Source organism: Geotrypetes seraphini, chromosome 15, assembly GCF_902459505.1.
Source record: "Geotrypetes seraphini chromosome 15, aGeoSer1.1, whole genome shotgun sequence".
Taxonomy (NCBI): domain Eukaryota; kingdom Metazoa; phylum Chordata; class Amphibia; order Gymnophiona; family Dermophiidae; genus Geotrypetes; species Geotrypetes seraphini.
Genome location: NC_047098.1, coordinates 7,784,096 through 7,803,305, shown reverse-complemented (window position 1 = coordinate 7,803,305; position 19,210 = coordinate 7,784,096). Strand labels below are relative to the sequence as shown.

The 19,210-nt window shown below is 44.5% G+C and overlaps 1 protein-coding gene across 5 annotated transcripts; it reads left to right on the top strand.

Moving 5' to 3' along the window:
• Positions 1 to 1,923: 1,923 nt before the first annotated feature.
• On the top strand, positions 1,924 to 14,487 carry MUL1 (mitochondrial E3 ubiquitin protein ligase 1). 5 transcript variants are annotated; one of them, XM_033922587.1, is made up of 5 exons: positions 1,924 to 2,077; positions 7,625 to 7,759; positions 9,145 to 9,232; positions 11,376 to 11,496; positions 12,398 to 14,487. In XM_033922587.1, exons 2-5 carry the CDS (start codon positions 7,640 to 7,642, stop codon positions 13,134 to 13,136), a joined length of 1,068 nt encoding a protein of 355 aa, XP_033778478.1. In that variant the 5' UTR covers positions 1,924 to 2,077; positions 7,625 to 7,639; the 3' UTR covers positions 13,137 to 14,487. The 5 variants fall into 5 exon arrangements, with proteins under 5 accessions (XP_033778478.1, XP_033778477.1, XP_033778480.1 ...); XM_033922586.1 differs by lacking the exon at positions 1,924 to 2,077 and adding an exon at positions 2,088 to 2,220; XM_033922589.1 differs by lacking the exon at positions 1,924 to 2,077 and adding an exon at positions 2,519 to 2,654.
• The last annotated feature ends 4,723 nt before the right edge of the window (positions 14,488 to 19,210 follow it).

Sequence of the window (19,210 nt, the reverse complement as noted above, 5' to 3'; positions counted from 1 at the left end):
CTTTTTGAATAGGAGGGGCTGGTAGAGTGAGAAGATTCTGTGAAAGTTGTACTGCCTTGAAGTCATCAACGTAGGAATTTATTCTTTATGTTATTAAAGAAGTCTACAACTCAGGATTCCCCCTGTCAACCCTTTATGTGCTTCCCTAAACTCCTTTTTTACTATAACAATTGTAGTTCAACCCCTTTCCCTGTTGTATCATGATTGTCCTTGTATGATTTGAGATGTATTCTTATTTTATAATAATGAACCCCATTTTAAAGTGTACATCGCTTAGAAGTATTATAAGCGACATAATCAAATTTTAAATAAACCTGAAACCTGTTCAAGAACTACAATCTGGCTGATAACACTAAGATTACAAAAGTAAGGGTTAACTGAATAGGAGCTTCTTCATACAATTGTCAATATAACTCAGAGCGAGCTCAATAGTGTTTGGCCATTCATTGGAGTCCTGTTTTCAGTACAAAGCCTGAGTAGATTTCAGTGAGGAAATCTACAAAGACTGTTCAGGGAAGCTGTAAAGCTATAGTCAGCAGCACACTCTCTCTCTTCTATAATTCAACAAATTTTGTGTGGCAGCAATTAGAACAGTTCTTCTTCTGGCCAGCCCTGGGTCCTTCCCTCTAGCACAGGGATCTCAAAGTCCCTTTTTGAGGGCCGCAATCCAGTCGGGTTTTCAGCATTTCCCCAATGAATATGCATTGAAAGCAGTGCATGCACATAGATCTCATGCATATTCATTGGGGAAATCCTGAAAACCCGACTGGATTGCGGCCCTCAAGGAGGGACTTTGAGACCCCTGCTCTAGCAGAACATCCTTTTACCAAGTGAGAAGGATGCAGCAGAAGGAAAACCTTGGGGTGGTTAATGTGAAAGGAGGTGAGAGAATATCACAGAAGGAAAATGAGTGAAATGCTGCAGATATAGGAAAGAGGAGAGAAGTGCTGCCCATAAAGTGAAGAGGGGAGACAGACTGAATACGAAGGAAAGGGAAGAGAGGAGATGTGGTGCACATATAGGAAAGGGAAGGGGAAGCGAAGAGGGGTGATGTGCCAGGTTTTGAAAAGACGTCCAGACCCCCGGACATATCCTCAAAAGGAGGAAATGTCCGGGGAAATCCGGATGTCTGGTAACCCTAGCCGGTACTGTGCCGACACTGTGAAAAGCACATCTCTGGCGTGTGTTTTGAAAAAAAAAAAAAATAAAGATTACAAGATTCATATAAATTATAGTACAGTAGTTGGTTTTCTGTAGGGAGGGGGCAAAAGTACGCTTCTTGAGCGCATGTATTATAGGCATGTCTTATATGCCCATTCCCTCCTACCACTAAGCAACCCCCTCCTCCCCCCCCCCGGGCAGTGGAAGAGATGCCCACTCCCTCCCACTGCCGCCGTAACGCAAACTCCCCCAGGCACATGAAACCGCCACCTGGCAGCAGGAGGGATGCCCATTCCTTCCTCCCGCCGCCATGCCCCTCACCCCCCCAGCTTGTTCACAAAGGCCAGCAGGTGGGATGCCTCTTCAAAATGGCGGGCCTTCACCTCCCCGGTGCATCCTGGTTTGCGCCTGGGAGGGGTCTAAGGCTCTGATTGGCCCAGGTTGCTTGAGGCCCCTCCTACTTGCAGTTCCATTTAACTATTAACTTGGTAAGCCCCCGGGAGTAGAGAACAGGGGGGGGAAATAGACTATTGGTTTCATTTGTCCCAGTCTCTTTCTAGGTTTACATAACTCAGGCAATCTGTTTTGTCTCAGACCCAGGCCACACTCCCCCCTCCCCCCTCCTTCTGGCCACCGCGGTGTTCCTCTTAAGAGTGTCCCCGCCCCTAGGCGGAACTACTCTCATTGTTCCTCGGTTGCTATGGGGACTGTTACGCAACTGTAACCGTCTCGCCCTAGCAGCCTTTGCACTTCCGGCCCCGCCTCAGGGCGGGACACCGCTCACTTCCGCTCTCAGTTCCCGCTTTCCCTCCCCCTCTCCCCCTTCCCCCGGCCGGGAAAAGCGAAAGTAAGCGTGGGGGTCGCGTTTCAGGCGTTGAGAGGCGCAGCGCGTGAGCCAGCGGGCGTCCGTGGTGAGGTAAGAAAAAGGGCGGCGCACGTGCCCCGGCGCACGTGGCGACCCTTTTAAGCCTCCGGCGTTGACGGCGGCCCTGGCCGGGCTTTTTAGCACTTCCGGGATGCGCGTGACGAAGGAGGGGGGAGCGACGCGTTGAACTCGAGGCGAGTTGGGCCGACTTGGAGAACCTTTAAGCCTTCTCCCACCCACTCAAAGCACAAAACACTGGGATACTGCAGAGGGAAATGGGAAAAGGAGGCGCTGGATGTGTTTCCCGCTATTTACTATCTCTTCCCGCCCCTCCCCTCCTCCCAGCTTGGTTTGCCCCGGGTCAAACCTCTTTACACTTCTCCCTCCCTATTCGCTGTGATCGGGGATTAACAGACCCGCGAATGCAGAAAAACCGTGAATAACTTTTTCATATGTTATTGGCTGTTTTCTATTAAAAGCCATCGTGAATATGGTGAAACCGCGAATAACATGGCGGGAGACCTGGCCTGTTCCTGAAGGAGAGGCAGAACACGGCGAAGAAAGTGCTGGAAATCGGTGATTTTCTCTGGAAACGCTTGGAATCCGCGATGTCTCTATGCAAGCTGATGTAATTGGGGGGGGGGGGGGGGGGGGAGGAGCCAGCAAGCAAGCCAAAAACCGTGAATAATCAAAACCGCGATTGCTGAAACCGTGAATACGGAGGGAGGGTATTCCCCTCCATGCATCTCTCCTTTCCTTCCCTTCCCTCATTATCATGTTCAGCATTTCTTTCTCTCTCCCCATGCACCATCTCTCCCTGCCCTCCAACCTATGTCCAACATTTAATAATAATAATAACAGCTTATATACCGCAATACCGTGAAGTTCTGTGCGGTTTACAAAGATTAAGCAAAGGTACAAATTGATTGACTTTAAGAGGGGAGGAAGAAAGAGGGTTAATAGGACAGGAAATCCATTTTTGAGGAGAGAGTGATCAATAGAACAAGTTAATCGCTATAGAGGGGAGAGAGAAGAGAGGATCAGTTGTCTAGATACTTTAGGAACAGGTGTGTTTTCAGACGTTTCCTAAATTTCTCATAAGTAGTGGGCGAAAGCAATTGTTCTAGGTCTTTACCCCATGATGCTGCTTGGTGCGAGAGAAGATGTTCATGGTGTTTTTTCAGTTTACAACCTCTTACTGGGGGGGAAACAAAGTTGGAATGTGAGCTTCTCATGTGTCTGTTGGCTGAGAAGACGAAAAGGTCAGTTATATATTTAGGGGCAAGTCCGTGTAGTGCTTTGAAGCAGAAGCAGGCAAATTTAAACTTTACGCGCGCCTCCATTGGCAGCCAATGCAGCTGCCGGTAGTAGGGTGTCACGTGGTCAAACTTCCTCAGCCCAAAGATCAGTTTGACCGCTGCATTTTGCATCAATTGTAAACGCTGCATGTTCTTTTGGGAAATTGCTAAATAGGCGATGTTACAGTAGTCAAGTAGACTCAGTACATTTCTCCCTCTCTCTTCGCCATGCATGTCTCCCTCCCCTCCACCATATGAATGATTTATCCCTCACCCATTTCTACTTCTTCTCTCCCTTCCTGTCCTCCACCCCAACAATTCTTCCTTTCCAGTCCCCCCCCCATGTGCAGCAGCTTTCCTCCCCTCCCACCTATTTTCCCTTGTAGCAGCTTTCCATCCCTCCCATCACCCTGTACAGTTGTTTTCCATCACTCCCTCCCATCCTCCTCTGCAGCAGCACCCCACCAACCCTCCCACCGTGAGACCAGGCATACCTCCAAGGCCTGCGAGGGCCTCTCTCTGCCACGTCACTGATGTCATCAGTGACGCAGCAGATGGAAGGTCCTGGCGGGGCAGGCCACCAAGCAGCCCGTTCAGCGTGCCGCCGCCGCCGTTTTAGGAAGCCTCGGAGGTATGTCAGGTCTCAACGAGGTGGTGGATCAAGAGGGGGGGGGGGAGTGTTGGTCGGTGAGTCTGATTTTCTCGGACAACAAAATTGATTTGAATCGATTCACCAAACTGAATCGGGGAATTGGGCAGCACTAGTACCTGCAGGTGTCATAGTGCTATATTTATTCGCTCACTCAAGGCGGAAAAAGTGGTTGATTTTATAAATATGAGATACAGACATCTAAAACTGCAGTATGTCCTTAAAGTGAGGGGCATGATCTGGATGCATTTTAGATAAGGCCAAAAAATATGAACGACCATCTTCAGTTTCAGAAGGGAAAAAGGTGTGTCTATGTCCAAAGAGGATGGACATTGGTATTAGACCTGGTATGTGGCACATCCAGGTTGCAGAAAGGTGTTCCAATTGAGTAGCTGTCCACTTAAGGGAGGTCACTCCTCAATCCCTCAGTAGTTTTTGCCTCTCCTTCCCCCAAATCTGAAACTGGCAAAGGATACAGGGTTCTGTGGCAGATTAAGAAACCATGGAAAAGCTTTCAAATGTTCTCTTTCTCCAGGAAAGAAGTAAGTTGGACTGGTGAAGGTGTTCATGATAGTTAACTGCCAATTAAAAGCGTCTGAATTCTTCATAGTACTTGCCGCTAAGGGACGTCGCTCATAGTACTTCTATACTTGCAAAGAACATTTCTGATATGTTATGGCCCTGTTTGCTGTATGCAGTATATTAAGTCCTGCTATTGCTAATCACTTTTAAGTCCTGTGTTGTAATTCATTCAAGGTGGATAAAAAATCAATTATATTTTTTTAAAAACTTGGATTTTTAAAAAAGTTATTCATCATGAAATAAGGATTAGTTTTTAATTATGTAGCACGAGGCTCTATAGTCATTCAATGTTTACATTTTTGGGTAAATGAACTCCATTAATCCATTTATAATGTCACAAGCATAATTTAAATCAAGTCTTTCTGACTAGTGATTTTAAATTGATTTGATTTAAATTAGATCCATGCTGATTTCATTCTCTTATATTGTGTATCAATGCACAGCTCATCTGGACCTTGTATGGGTTATTGTAGTTGACCAAAATGATACTTGTTTTATTAACTTAACTTTGTAGGAAGCAGTTTTCAAGTTCTAAAACCAATAAGAACATAAGAAGTTGCCCCCGCTGAGTCAGACCAGAGGTCCATCCTGCTCAGCGGTCCGCTCCCGCGGCGGCCCATCAGGCCTAGTGCCTGAACAGTGGTCCCTGATTAATTTTGTAACTTACCTCTAATCCCATCCCTATAATCTACCTCTACTCTTATCTGTACCCCTCAATCCCTTTGTCTTCGAAGTACCTATCCAAAGCTTCTTTGAACCCCTGTAGCGTGCTCCTGTTTATCACATCCTCTGGTAGCGCGTTCCATGTATAAAATTGGCTTTTGGCATTTTCATTTGTTTGTTTAGTAATGCACTTCTCCTTCCATATTCACAACTTCGGCACTCGCAACTTTGGTTATTCGCGGTTATTGTCTGGAGCCCCCCCCCCCCAACATCCTGGAGTGCTGAGAAATTTCAGTGTTTTTTTTTTTCAGTGTGATCAGGCAAATGACAGTGTCGGAGAAAAGTGTTTAGAGAGAAAATGTTAGTGATCTGGAAAAGTTATTTGTGTTTTTTTTGTGTTCACAGTCTTTGAATGTATCTCCCGCGAGGTTGGCGGGAGAAGTGTATTTATGAGCATCTAAGATCTCATTCAGTATCTTTATTGCTTTGATGACAATGGAGCATTCCTGGTGTTTCAGGGCCGCTGCGTTCAGGAAAGGCTGGGTAAATCTGGCATTTGCCTGTACCAGGGGTGGAGGGGAGATTTGCGCTTTGGATGGCAGAAAGGGGAGAGGATATTTCAGAATAGCTCATTGGTTGATAGTGTTTTTGACGATGATAAAGTTTTTCTCTTATTACCCAGAATGTTCCAGTTGCTTATTGGACCTTGTAATTGTATTTATTTATTATTTATATACCACTTATATCCTAAGTGGTTTTACATATAGGTACTTTATCATATTTCCCTCCTTGTGGGCTCACAATCTACCTAATGTACCTAGGGCAATGGGGGATTAAGTGACTTGCCCAAGGTCACAAGGAGCAGCGAGGGATTTGAACCCACAACCTCAGGGTGCTGAGGCTGTAGTTTTAACCACTGCACCACATACTGGAAAACTCAGCCTGTGTGATGGACGTTATTGATCATTTAGAGTGGCTGAGATATATACGTGCAATAGTTGGAACCGCAAGATGGAAAAAAAAGGGAATCCTGGGTCTTATTACTAACAGTCACAGGCAAATAATTTGTAGAGGCTTCACCCCAGCTTAGTGGCATCACTGTCTTATGAGCTCTTTTGGGGACAACGGGATAGAAAATGAATAAAATAAATATGCCCTTTTTTACAGGTGCCACTGTTGCCTTTCGATGTTGGGCGTGGGTCATGTGACTGCCTACATGAATCGCTGTACTGAACTTTCTTTTGTGCCACCTACCTTAGTGGAGTGCACATGCACGTGCGCCCCCTACTGGTCCCTTCATTGCACCAGATTAAGTGAATTCATGTAGACAATTAACATCACCAAGTAAAAATAATAATGTTTTTACTAATGGTCAGTATGTGGTGTCTGCTGCAGAGCTCACTTTATTGCTATGGGCTCTGCAGTGATGAATGTTTATAAAATAGTATGTTCTAACCATTATTAAAGTGTGTGCTAATGTATGCATGCTAATTACACATGTGAATGATTTGAATAAAATGGCATGTGTGTGAATGCCAAATTAGAGAATGACACTGACTGTTACCCTTGGCTAGCCACGGGTAACCCGCAGGAATGGGAGAAAAAAAATCAACTGGTTGCTGTGGGTATGGGGCAAGGCCATTCACCACCCCATGGAGCGCATCTATGCCATGTAGTTATTTACAATGTCTATCATATCTCCCCTCTTCCACTTTTCCTCTAAAGTATACATGTATATATTGAGATCTTTGTTTGTTCCTGTATGCCTTATAATGAATACCACCAACCATTTTAGTAGTCTTCCTCTGGACCAACTCCATCCTGTTTAAATCTTTTTGAAGGTGCGGTCTGATTTCTGGATCTATTGCCTTTATTTGCTCAATGGTTTGCTCCACTCTAGAAGCGTTTTCCCCTGTTTTATACCCTCAAGCCCACCCCAAGGATTATTGCAGCAATGGCTAGGCTATGAGGGATTAGGCATCGGGATTTCATTTGAAACTTTGCAAACTGTGAGTTCCAACACTGGCCACTGGATGTCACTTTGGGCAGTGCCTGGTATTCCCTCTCATTTAGGGCTTGTGGCCATTGCCTCTGCTGCAGCTCCAGCCCTGATCTGAGACTTGAACCCAAGTCTCCTCGTGTTCAAATGGGTCCCAATGTGTGTCTACAGAAGAACTCCATAAAATTTTTTAATGCATCAAAACTAGGGACCGGGCAGTTTATAATTTCATCGTTCAATTTGTAAATTTTGGGCGATGCTTGCCCTGTGCCATGCTGTTTCTGACTGAGAGTCCTTGTTTGGACTAAAGATTTGGTCATGTTTATGAACTATTTAATCTCACAAAACTAGAAAGAAGAGAAACTGCTTTTTTGGACCAACCTTTTTTTATTTTTCATTTACCTTAGGATTGATTTGCAAAGATGGAGACAGGAGGGCGACCTTCAACAGTCCAGGTTATTCTATTGGCCACCAGTTCAGCTGCTACGGCGATACTGTACAGCATTTACAGACAGAAGCTGCAGAATGTCCAGACTCTTAAGGTTAGTGGTTCTGGGGCAGAGGAGGCGGGACCTGCTTCTGGCAGCACCTTGTGATTTCTCCTTTTCATTTTTTTAATTGCAATTTTAACATGATTTCACGAGACCTCTTGTTCAAGCAAAAAAGAAAGTAACATTTCAATAGAGAAAACCAAAAAGTATACATTTATACTAAGAAAAAAAAGACTTAGGGCTCCTTTTACTAAGGTGCGCTAGCGGATTTAGCGCTTGCTAGACGCTATTGCCTCCACAGAACTTGCATCAGTATTTTTCATTTAGTGCGGGGTTTGCGTGAGCCCTTAATTCTTTCTTAGACTTCAATTCAAAGAAGGGGGGGGAGGGGAGTATGAAAAAATGAGGAGCAACTCGAATAAGAAAATAATACAGGAATAGGCTTAACGATAATCAAAAGCTCTACTTTTCCTTGTGACTATCTGAAGATTTTCCTACATTTTCCCTGATGCTATTTTCTTTATATCTAGGAACTCTCAGAGTTGTTCTGGCATAAAGAACATAAGAATTGCCGCTGCTGGGTCAAACCAGTAGTCCATCCTGCCCAGTAGTCCGTTCATGCGGTGGCCCTCAGGTCAAAGACCAGTGCTCTACATGAGTCCAGCCTCGCCTGCGTACATTCCAGTTTAGCAAGAACTTGTCCAACTTAATTTTGAAACCCTGAAGTGTGTTTTCCCCTTAGAAATTTAACTAAACATTTTAGGGATGTGTCAAAAGAAAAGTGACTCCAAGGGTTAGTGTCTCAGATCGCATTGCCACAGTTTCCTCCGTTCCTGTGTGTTCCAAACTTTTTTCCCATGGAATAGGACTTGAGAGTTACGGAAATATATTCTTGGAATAGTGTTAAGGTCCTGTTCAAAGGCCAAGGAAACTAATAATGTAGTTCTCTCTGTTTCTGAAGATAGTGTTGATTCCAGTAATTCAGTGACCTTTAAGGTTTTTATCACATTCAGAACTCCCTCTCCTTTGGAGGTACCTTAGGTAGATAATATATACGGTTCAATGGTGGTACATGTTCTGGAGAATATTTCAGTATTTCTACCAGATATTTTTGAACATTTCAAGGGGTGTCACTCCAAAAGCTTTCAGAAAATTTAGTAAATGTAAATTTAACCTCCTGTTATGATTTTCTAATTGTTCAATTTTTCTATTTAGAAGAATTTTATCCTTCAGGATCCCATTTGTCAGTTCTTGCAAATTTAACACTTTATCATTGACCATAATTTCTAAAGAAAACTTTTCTGTGATTGCTCCTTTCTGATGCTTACACCTATTGCATCCTCCTTGTAAACTTCTCCTCTTTGCAGAATAAGGGAGAGGGAATCGGACCTCATGACTAATGTGCTGCTTTCTGTTTGATCTATTATGGTGTACAGGGAGCTACGAGAGTGACTTTGGATGAAGACTTGCAGAAGGTTCTTATGGAAGCACCAGGGAAATGTATTCCTTATGCAGTTATTGAAGGTACTTTAGGTGTTTGAAGTCAGGCCTAAGTTACCATATAAAAATCAGTAATGGAGATCAGGATTTTAGACTTGCTTATGATAAAGCTGAACACCAGAGAGCACAGGTAGTTTCTCACAGTGCTAAAAGTCCTAAAGTAGGGTTCTCAACCCAGTCCTCTAGACACACTGAGGGCTAGATGCACTAAAGTGTCCGATCGTCTTAACGATTGTCGCTAAAGTTAAACTGGTTTAATGACCAATCGGATTTACTGACCCTGTGCACAAAACGACTCGCTGCATGGTTTTCCATGCGGTCCTACATTCTCAGATGATGGCATGCAAATGAGGTCATTAATAATTTTAAAACCAGGAATCCAATCGATGCCCTAACCTGGAAAACCTGACAGGTCTATTGTTCGTAACTGTGTTACTGACAGGTCTGCTTGTTTGTTTCATATTTTTTTTCTATGGTCACAGATGTGCCCATGAAAAAAAAAAATGCTGTGCTTCCCCCCTCCCCTCCCACGACGACCTCTGTTCCAAAATAATCATCAGGTGTGATGCCCACTCCCTCCTGCCGGTCGTAACCCCCCCCCTTGCACTGACAACCCTTCTTCCCCTTCTCTACTTTCTCAGAAATTGTCAGGAGGGATGCCTCCCTGCACTGACTGACCCCCCCTCCCCCCTGCAACAAGAACCCTTGAATTCTCCCTTCCCCTTCCCTACTTCCCTTCCTAAAAAAAAAAATTTGGCAGAAGGGTTGCCCACTCCTTCCTGTCACTGGATGCTCCCTGAAACCCCCCCCCCAACCTGGGATGCACGAGGAGGAGCCTAAGGCACGATTGGCACAGACACCTAAGGCCCTTCCCTGTGCAACCTAGGATACACCAGGAATGAGAAGGCCTGCCATTTTGGAGTGGTGGGCCTGCGAGCAGGAGGGACTGGGCATCCCTCCTACTTTCATCTAATTTTGAGGTAACGGGATGTTCGGGAGGTGGAGGTGGGTTTGGGGGTGCCAGGGGGGCTTCCGGTGGCAAGAGGGAGTGGGCATCCCTCCTTCTGATATTTTAGTTCTGGGGGTTGTCATGGGGGGGGGAGGCTTTTTTTTTTTTAATGGGGCAGATATTGTGCATGTATTATATTTAAAAAAGAAAAAAAATCCCAACAGCTGAGTGGTAGGAGGCTGCTTTGGGGCTTCCCCTTTCACTCAGCTGTTCGGACTTCCCCAAACCGGCTCTGAGCATCTGTTGAAGTCGCTCTCACAGTTACTGATCAGATGGGATAACTGCAAACCTCCGTGCAAAATCATTTGCATACAAACTTGTTGGAACATCGATGACTGTTCCAGAGTTAGCCAAAAAATTGGCCAACAGTGACTTGCATGGTCCTTAACAACCGAGTTTTGTGCATCTAGTGTCAGCTTAGTTTTCAAGGTATTATAAAGGAATTTGCATTGTCCACACTGTATGCAAATTTCTCTCATGTATATTAATTGTGAGTATGCTGAAAACCTGGCTGGCTGGGTGTGCCCTTATCCTAAAAGAAATGCAGTCATTGACTTAGCCAGGTCTGTCTGGCAGGGTGTTCAGGGTACAAAGAGAGCTAAATTTCCATGCACTAGCTTTTGTTGTTTGAAATGGATAGAGGGGGATCCAGCGCATGAATTAAAAAGCGGGTCTAATAGGAAGGGGACTAAAAGGAGCTTGAATAAGGTGTGACATGTTTATGGCTGGGATAGAGACCTGATAGTTTGCACAGACTGCTATTATCTACAGACGCTATGAGTGCTGACTCGATTAAAACATCCGCTTAAAATGTTTAATTCATTAAAAGCATTGGGAGTATTTCCATCTGTCCTCTAACATTCTGGGCTTGCTTCCTCCCCCCTCTCCTCTCCTTTCCTTCCCTGCCTAATTCATTTTCTACAGTATCCCACACAGCTTGTCAAGCTTCATCTTGAAATAACTTTCTTTCTGACAAAACTAAGTGCTCAGCTGTCCACACAGACTGTAATTTACATGCTGAAGAGGGACGAGTTTCTATGCATGTCACTTTCTTTGCTGCCGCTTCTCTGCTTTTCAGTTTAGGACCGAGATGGCAAAGAAAGACAAAACAATGAGAAAGAGAGGTTAAACACTCATTTCATATGTTCCATGCTGCAGGAGTGGTCCGAGCCGTTAAGGAAACTCTAAGTAGCCAGTTTGTGGAAAGCTGTAAAGGAGTCATTCAGAGGCTGTCGCTCAAGGAGCATAAAATGGTGTGGAACCGAACCACTCATCTCTGGTGGGTCCTCTCTCCATTCTCTCTTGGTCACTGTTGTCTCCCCCGCAGGCGGAAAGAAATGGGTTGTTCGTGAAAAGAAATGGGAATGAGCAGTTTGGCCTAGGACTTAGTCAAATTTGAGTAGGAGATGGGCAGAAACATTGCTCTTGCTTTGACAGAGTCAGGTGGAAGTGGACCAGCTGCTCCATTTAGATTCCCTTCTAGATGTCGGGGGGGGACGGGGGGACAAATGGGACATCTGAAAGCAAAGTGGATAAATGAGTGCGTGGTCTCAATCCAGGTGATTACTCAGTTCCTTGCCCTTCAATCTGTTCTAAATAGAGACTGACTGAATTTTGATTTTGGCACTTGAAAGTCTTGGCAGTCATTTTGATTGACTGGAGAATGCATGGGCAGGAGCCCCAGCTAGCCACTAGACCAGGGGTGTCAATAGTCCCTCCTCGATGGCCACAATCCAGTCGGGTTTTCAGTATTTCCACAATGAATATGCATGAGATCTATTAGCATACAATGAAAGCAGTGCATGCAAATAGATCTCATGCACATTCATTGTGGAAATCCTGAAAACCCGACTGGATTGCGGCCCTCAAGGAGGGACTTTGACACCCCTGCACTAGACCATCAGGGGATGGGAACCTGTGGGTGGCTCAGAGAGAAGGAAGGAAGTAGGAGCTCCTTACATTCAGGAGGGGAGTGGGGGCTGGGTTTGTTCCTGTTTGGGGGCTAGGCCAGTTTTTATTTAAGCTGCAGATTTGCTTTCAGTCAAAAACAAAGATTACAGTTTGGTCACCCTCTGGTTCTAAAACCTGAGGATGAAGTTGCCAGATTTAAATATAAAACTGTGGATATATTCCTAGCTGTTGGTAGCACTTGTCATTATGTTTGCTTTTTCCTAATGTAGGAACGACTATGAGAAGATTATTCATCAGAGAACCAACACAGTGCCCTTTGACCTGGTTCCTGGGGATGGTGATGGCGATGGAGTGCAGACAGCAGTGAGGGTGCTCAAGCCCCTGGATGCAACAGAGCTCAGCCTTGAGACAGTATATGAGAAGTTCCACCCTGCCGTGCAGTCTTTCACTGATGTGATTGGCCACTACATAAGTGGTGAGCGGCCTAAGGGCATGCAGGAGACAGAAGAAATGCTGAAAATCGGAGTTGCGATCACAGGAGTTGGGGAGTTGGTGCTGGACAACAAGACCATCAAACTGCAGCCCCCCAAATCAGGTATGCAGTACCATCTCAGCAGTTTGGACTTCGACACCCTGCTACAAAAACAGGAGTCGCGGCTCAAGCTCTGGAAGATCCTGACCATTATCTTCGGCATGGCCACCTGTGCTAGCCTCTTCTTCATTCTACGACGGCAGTACCGGCACCACAAGGAGAAACAGCGCTTACAACGCATGCAAGAAGAGTTCCGGGAGACGCAGGCACGGCTCCGTCAGGAGATGGCGACCGAAGGGGATGAAGTGTTGAAAAATGCCTGTGTCATCTGCCTGACTAACATAAAGTCTTGTGTCTTTCTCGAGTGTGGGCATGTGTGCTCATGTGATGAGTGCTACCAGGCTTTGCCTCCTCCAAAGAGGTGCCCAATATGTAGGGAAGGAATCTCTCGCGTAGTCCCTCTGTATAACAGTTAAAATACTGCTTTCTTTCACAGCAGCTAGTGTGGTGTTCTCTTTGCAGAAATGGTGTAAACATACAACACACTAGGAGTTTTAGGGGGTGGGGAAAGAGAAGCAGAGCTCCTGACTTTTGTGTTGCAAAATGAAGAGGAAAGAATTGTCTTCTAGTCCAACCAAAGATTTCACAGAAGAAAAACCTAGTAAATAAAAAGCTCAGAATTTGGTAGCAGGGTTGGCGAAAGAAGAGGAAAAATCCTTGCAAGAAATGAACACAGATTTGTTATAATAATCTGCACTGAACGTGGAGACGTTAAATATTAAAGGTTGGCTGCAAGCCCAGGCAACCTCTATATTGGCAGGGATTAAGGTTCAGGGCTCTGTGCTCTTTTTGCCTTCATGCAAGTGGGACCTGGATTGCTCCAGCAGATATAATGGTCAGTGTGACTTTGTGAATTTAAGCATTTGATCAGTATTTAGCTGGTGGCAATTCTTTAAACACTGACTGCCACTAACTAATTTAGGCCTGTCTGGGCATCAACACTGAATATTCGGGTCTTTGGTGGCACTTGGAAGTTTTACAGGTTCAGCTGATATCCCTTGCTGTACTCCATAGATAACCAAGCAAATTTAGGACTGCCTTTGTGTTGTCCTACCTGCCTGATTAGCTCTGTGGACCTCCATCATTGAATATCGCTTGTACCTGCATAACTCCTGGCTTTTCCTTATTCTGCCTAGCATTAACTGGTAAGTGCTGTGGTAATTTGGAGCTGATGTTCAGCGGCATTGTCCAGTTAAAGTCTGTGGGACACCCAACATGATGTAACCAGGCAGGAGTCTGGTTATTGACCTTATAAGTAAAAAAATCCCCAAATCAAACCAACTGGAAGAAGAGGTTTGAGCTGGTGTCATATTTCAGTCCTGGCATAAGAGCAAAGCGGAAACTCAAGATGGGTCGGTCCCTAGTACAGATGCACCGATCTGATAATGGTATTGTTCCTTGGGGGGTGGAGAAGTGGAAACCTGGGCTCCAGTACCTTTTATTATGTCAAAAGGAGGACTGATCTCAAGAAAATGGTGTTTGTAAGCTTTAAAGACCTCTCGAAAGCTTGTGTGAAACAGCCTTGCACAATAAAAGCTGCCACAAGAAACGGGTGGGAGCTGTAACAGCACAAGTTCTAGGTTTGGTGGAGAAAGCAGGGAGAGCTCCCAGGGAATTTATTTTTAATGCCTATAGCTGGCGATTGTTATCTCTTGTATTTATTTACTTTGTAGCCAAAGCTAAAAATCCTCTGCTCTGGTCCTGGAGCAAGCAGAGAGAGCATATGGTCTGGTAAAAAAAAAAATTAAAAAAAATCTTTTAACCTCAGCTTTGTACACAATGTGCAGGCTCTTTCCTTTGTAATCTTCATTTCTGCAGCGGCAAAGTCTGTTTTACTGGCCCACAGTGATTGTAACAGGCTGATGTGACTTTGCTGACATTCCCTGGAGTAGAGAAAGACACGGGGACAAATTGTTCCCCGTCGGAACACAATTTCCCTGTCCTGTTTCCATGAATTTTGTCACTGTCGTTTCTGTAAGCTCTGTCTTAACTGCATAAGCCTCGAACACTTACGATTTTAAAGTGTTTGAGGCTTGTGCAGATGAGGTGGAATGAGGCATTATGACATCACAATCGGAGCTTTAGAATGTCGCTACTTAGGATTTTAAAGCATTTGAGGCTTGTGCAGACGAGGACGGAGTTTAGGCATTGGTGGAATGAGGCATTATGACATCACAATCGGAGCTCTAGAATGTTGCTAATTAGGATTTTAAAGTGTTTGAGGGACGGAGCTTAGGCATTGGTGGAATGAGGCATTATGACATCACAATCTCAGCTCTAAAATGTTGCTACTTAGGATTTTAAAGTGTTTGGGGCTTGTGCAGATGAGGATGGGGCAGGGATAGGAAAATTAATTTCCGTGGGGATGGAGAAATATTTGTCCCCGTGTCATTCTCTACACCAGAGTTCTGGAAATAAAAGATAACCGCGTCTAGTGTTTGTTGTGTAGTGATTTTCATATGTGTTTAAAAATATCAGGGTTGATATTCAGCTGGCAGCGGTTGGCATTTTGCTGATTTCCACCAGCGTAAGTGATGTTGAATATGCCCCATTGGCTCCACACAAGTAAGTTAAACAGCCAGGAGCCATTTCTGACCATTTAAATCACTTTGAATATCGACCACATCATCTTTTTTTTGAGCCAACTGTTTATCAGCATGAAGCACCTGCTTTTCTTACAGGTCTATTATGAAAGCGCAAGGAGCCCTTAGGGCCTGATTGTGGAAATGATGCCTTCCACGTGTCAATCACCAGTACACGCTGCATCCAAAAGCACGTCTATTTTTGTACAGCCGACTTAAATGTTGGCCTGCATTTTGCACATCTGAAATAAGCACCCATGGGGGTGTAATTCTATAAATTGGCGTCTCCTGTTTGGCACCCTGATGCAGTGTATTCCAAATTAATTCTGTCCTAAAGCTTTCCTTTAAATAGGGCTAGTTTTCTTGAAATAAATGCTTTTTCCTTAGGCGATTTTCTTAAATACATAGGATTAATCTTTCATTCCTGGAGCAGTTTTTGTTTTTTTCTGAAGAGGTCAGTCTAAACCAGGGATCTCAGAGTCCCTCCTTGAGGGCCGCAATCCAGTCAGGTTTTCAGGATTTCCCCAATGAATATGCATTGAAGCAGTACATGCATATTCATTGGGGAAATCCTGAAAACCCGACTGGATTGCGGCCCTCAAGGAGGGACTTTGAGACCCCTGGTCTAAACTAAATGTGTTCTCTTTATGAACACTACCAGCCTTTGTACAGGGCTTGTTTTCTTGCAAAAGACAGAGGGAAAGGGTCCTGGGAACCATAAGTTTGCAATTAGTTCCATCTAGTGTCAGATAAGCTGTATTACAGTAGAAGAAATTTATAGCAAACTCCTATCCATTTATGGCTCAATATTCAGGGTGATTTAACCGGCCAGAAATGGCTCCTGATCTGTTAAATCATTTGGGGATAACTGGTCACTTTTAGTGGCACACAACTAGTTAGTGCTGCTTGAAAATGTCCAGTTAGTGCCCATCTCAAAACCAGCTATTTTGGCGTGTTCTGAGGGCAGAGTTAGCACTTGGCTGGTTAAGTACTGATATCTGTTTTCAGGATCTCCACAATGACTATGCATAATAAAAATTTGCATGCAATGGAGGTACTTCTTGTCGGCCTACCTTCCAGAAATGCTGGAGTCGGTGGCTAAAGCCGTGGTCTTTAAGCTGAGTCCTGAAGGGCTGCCAACAGGTCAGTGTAATTTAATTTGAATTTCACATTTGTATCCCACTTAACCATTCCTAGAGCTCTAGATGGATTACAAGCAGAGACTAGTTTAAATTAGGGTAACCGTGTGTACAATTTGAATTTACAATATTCTAAATAATAAAAAAAAAATTCATTATTGAGATAGATTAGCATTAGAGCAGGGGTCTCAAAGTCCCTCCTTGAGGACCACAATCCAGTCGGGTTTTCAAGATTTCCCCAATGAATATGCATGAGATCTATGTGCATGCATTGCTTTAATGCATATTCATTGGGGAAATCTTGAAAATCTGACTAGATTGCGGCCCTCAAGGAGGGACTTTGAGATACCTGCATTACAGACTTATAATACTTAATCAGTAGCTAGAAATGAATAAACTAAGTAAATAATCCACCTATTAGATAGACAGTGAACAATTAAACACACACAAGTCCCGATTGTACAGTATAAAAAATCGCTCAACTCCTAGGCACTGTTCAGCACAACTGTGTGTCCACTAAGCCAGGGGTGTCCAATGTCAGTCCTCGAGGGCCGCAATCCAGTCGGGTTTTCAGGATTTCCCCAATGAATATGCATGAGATCTATTTGCATGCATTGCTTTCATTGTATGCTAATAGATCTCATGCATATTCATTGGGGAAATCCTGAAAACCCGACTGGATTGCGGCCCTCGAGGACCGACATTGGATACCCCTGCCTGACTAAGCACCGTGCAGGGGTAGGGAACTCCGGTCCTCGAGAGCCGTATTCCAGTTGGGTTTTCAGGATTTCCCCAATGAATATGCATTGAAAGCAGTGCATGCAAATAGATCTCATGCATATTCATTGAGGAAATCCTGAAAACCCGACTGGAATACGGCTCTTGAGGACCGGAGTTCCCTACCCCTGGTTTATAAAATCGAGCAGTCTTAGGCACTGATAGGTGTTGAATCTGTAGGCGCACTGCCATTTAGGCCAGGATTACTGGCCTAAATGAATGTGACTAAGGGGTCCTTTTAGCAAGCTGCAGTAGGGGTTTAACGTGCATAATACCGCGTGTTAAACCGCCTGCATTGAGCAGGCGTTAGTTTTTTAGCTGGCCACAGGGGTTAGCGTGTGATGAAATGATCGACGCGCTAACCCCGCTAGCGCGGCTTGATAAAAGGACCCCCTAAGTCAAACCACACCAACATTCCACCCCCTAACCACGCCTCCTTGCTGGTGGGTGTCTACTGGCTAATTAATTTTTTTAAATTAATTTTGAATGGCGCTTTGGCAATTTTCTTAATATCGTTGCCGATAATTGAATCTAGGGACCAGTGGTATAGAGAGGGAGACTGGTGCCCGGGGCAGTGGGGCCCTCCAGTCCTTCCTGACTCTCCCCCCCTCCCTCATTGCGCACATGTGCCCCTTCCCTTCCTCTGTACCTCTTTAATTCTCCCAGCGCGAGCAGCATCATGAACTTGGCCACATCAGTGTCAGCTGTCCCTCTGATGTCACTTACTGGGCGCGGGACCCAGAAGTCGCATAGAGCCAACATCAATGTGGGCAACAAATTCATGATGCTACTCGCGCCAGGAAAATGAGGGAAGGGGGGCGCATGCGTGGCGGGGGTGGGGTGGAGAGAAAGATGGGTGCTGGCGCTCACCCCGTACTATGCCACTGCTATGTCCTAACTATAGATGCCATTTATAGAATCTGTACCAGAACTTAGTACATACCACAAACTCCTCACGTCCAACAACAAATCCCTAGCTCCTCAGAAATACCGCCTGGGCTCAAAGATTTTCACTGCCCTAGGCTTTATGCACTATCTCTTCACTGGAGCAACAAGCTTTATTTTTTTATGTTATTTTTATGCTATATTTATAACCCCTTGGGGGATATTCTATTCTTAAAAGTACTTAGCTTTTAATGTGGTTTTCCATTGAGGTACATAGGAGCCAACGTTTCACCCAAAGAAGGTTTTTTTCAAGGCTCATCATCCCTTATTAGAACTTTACTCCATCATACTGGACCACTGAATATTCCAGAGCTCTTATTGTGATGTCATAATGCCTCATTCCTCCACTACCTAAGAGCCAACCTCATCAGTGATGTCACAATTGTGCCAAACTTGGCTCACTTCTGATATCATATTGGAGGACAGTGTGGCGTAGTGGTTAGAGCTCCAGCTTCAGCACCCAGAGGTTGTGGGTTTACACCTCATGCTGCTCCTCGTGATCCTGAGCAAGTCACTTAATCCTCCACTGCCCGCTGAGACATGAGGAAAATGCTTGAAGTACCTGTATGTAAATCACTTTGAGTGTGGTAAAACTACAAAAATTGGTATAGAAGTCTCAATCCCCTTTCTTTTCCCATTAAAATAATGAGGAAAAGGGGATCTGTGTTAACCTGGCGATGAAAAGATTAAAAGCCAACCCAAAACTAACAAATCTTAAAAACTGGCTTTTTAAAGTAATGCAATTTGTAATACCATCTTTTTTTTTTTTTTAATCTAAATATTTTTAACTAACCTATAAAACTTCATAAAATGGTGTTCCTGTCTAATGTGAACTAGCAGGGCCTTCCAAAGTCTGGGAACCTTTTTCTTCAAGAAGATAACAATCTCCCAAAAGAGGTAGCTGGAAGCTCCAGTTTATTCAGGATAATAGAACAGGTTGTACATGAACTTGGTTTTATGAAAGCTGGCATGTATGACAATGCCCAAATAATTAAATTCAGTAAATACAGATTTGAACTCAATTCCAGTGGTCACAAGGCAAGCAAT

Excerpts from the sequence above, each read along its gene's own strand:
- MUL1 (XM_033922587.1), top strand. The coding sequence starts at position 7,640 with ATGGAGACAGGAGGGCGACCTTCAACAGTCCAGGTTATTCTATTGGCC. Across the intron at positions 7,760-9,144 it reads AGAATGTCCAGACTCTTAAG|GGAGCTACGAGAGTGACTTT; the intron begins GTTAGTGGTTCT and ends TATGGTGTACAG. Across the intron at positions 9,233-11,375 it reads TCCTTATGCAGTTATTGAAG|GAGTGGTCCGAGCCGTTAAG; the intron begins GTACTTTAGGTG and ends TCCATGCTGCAG.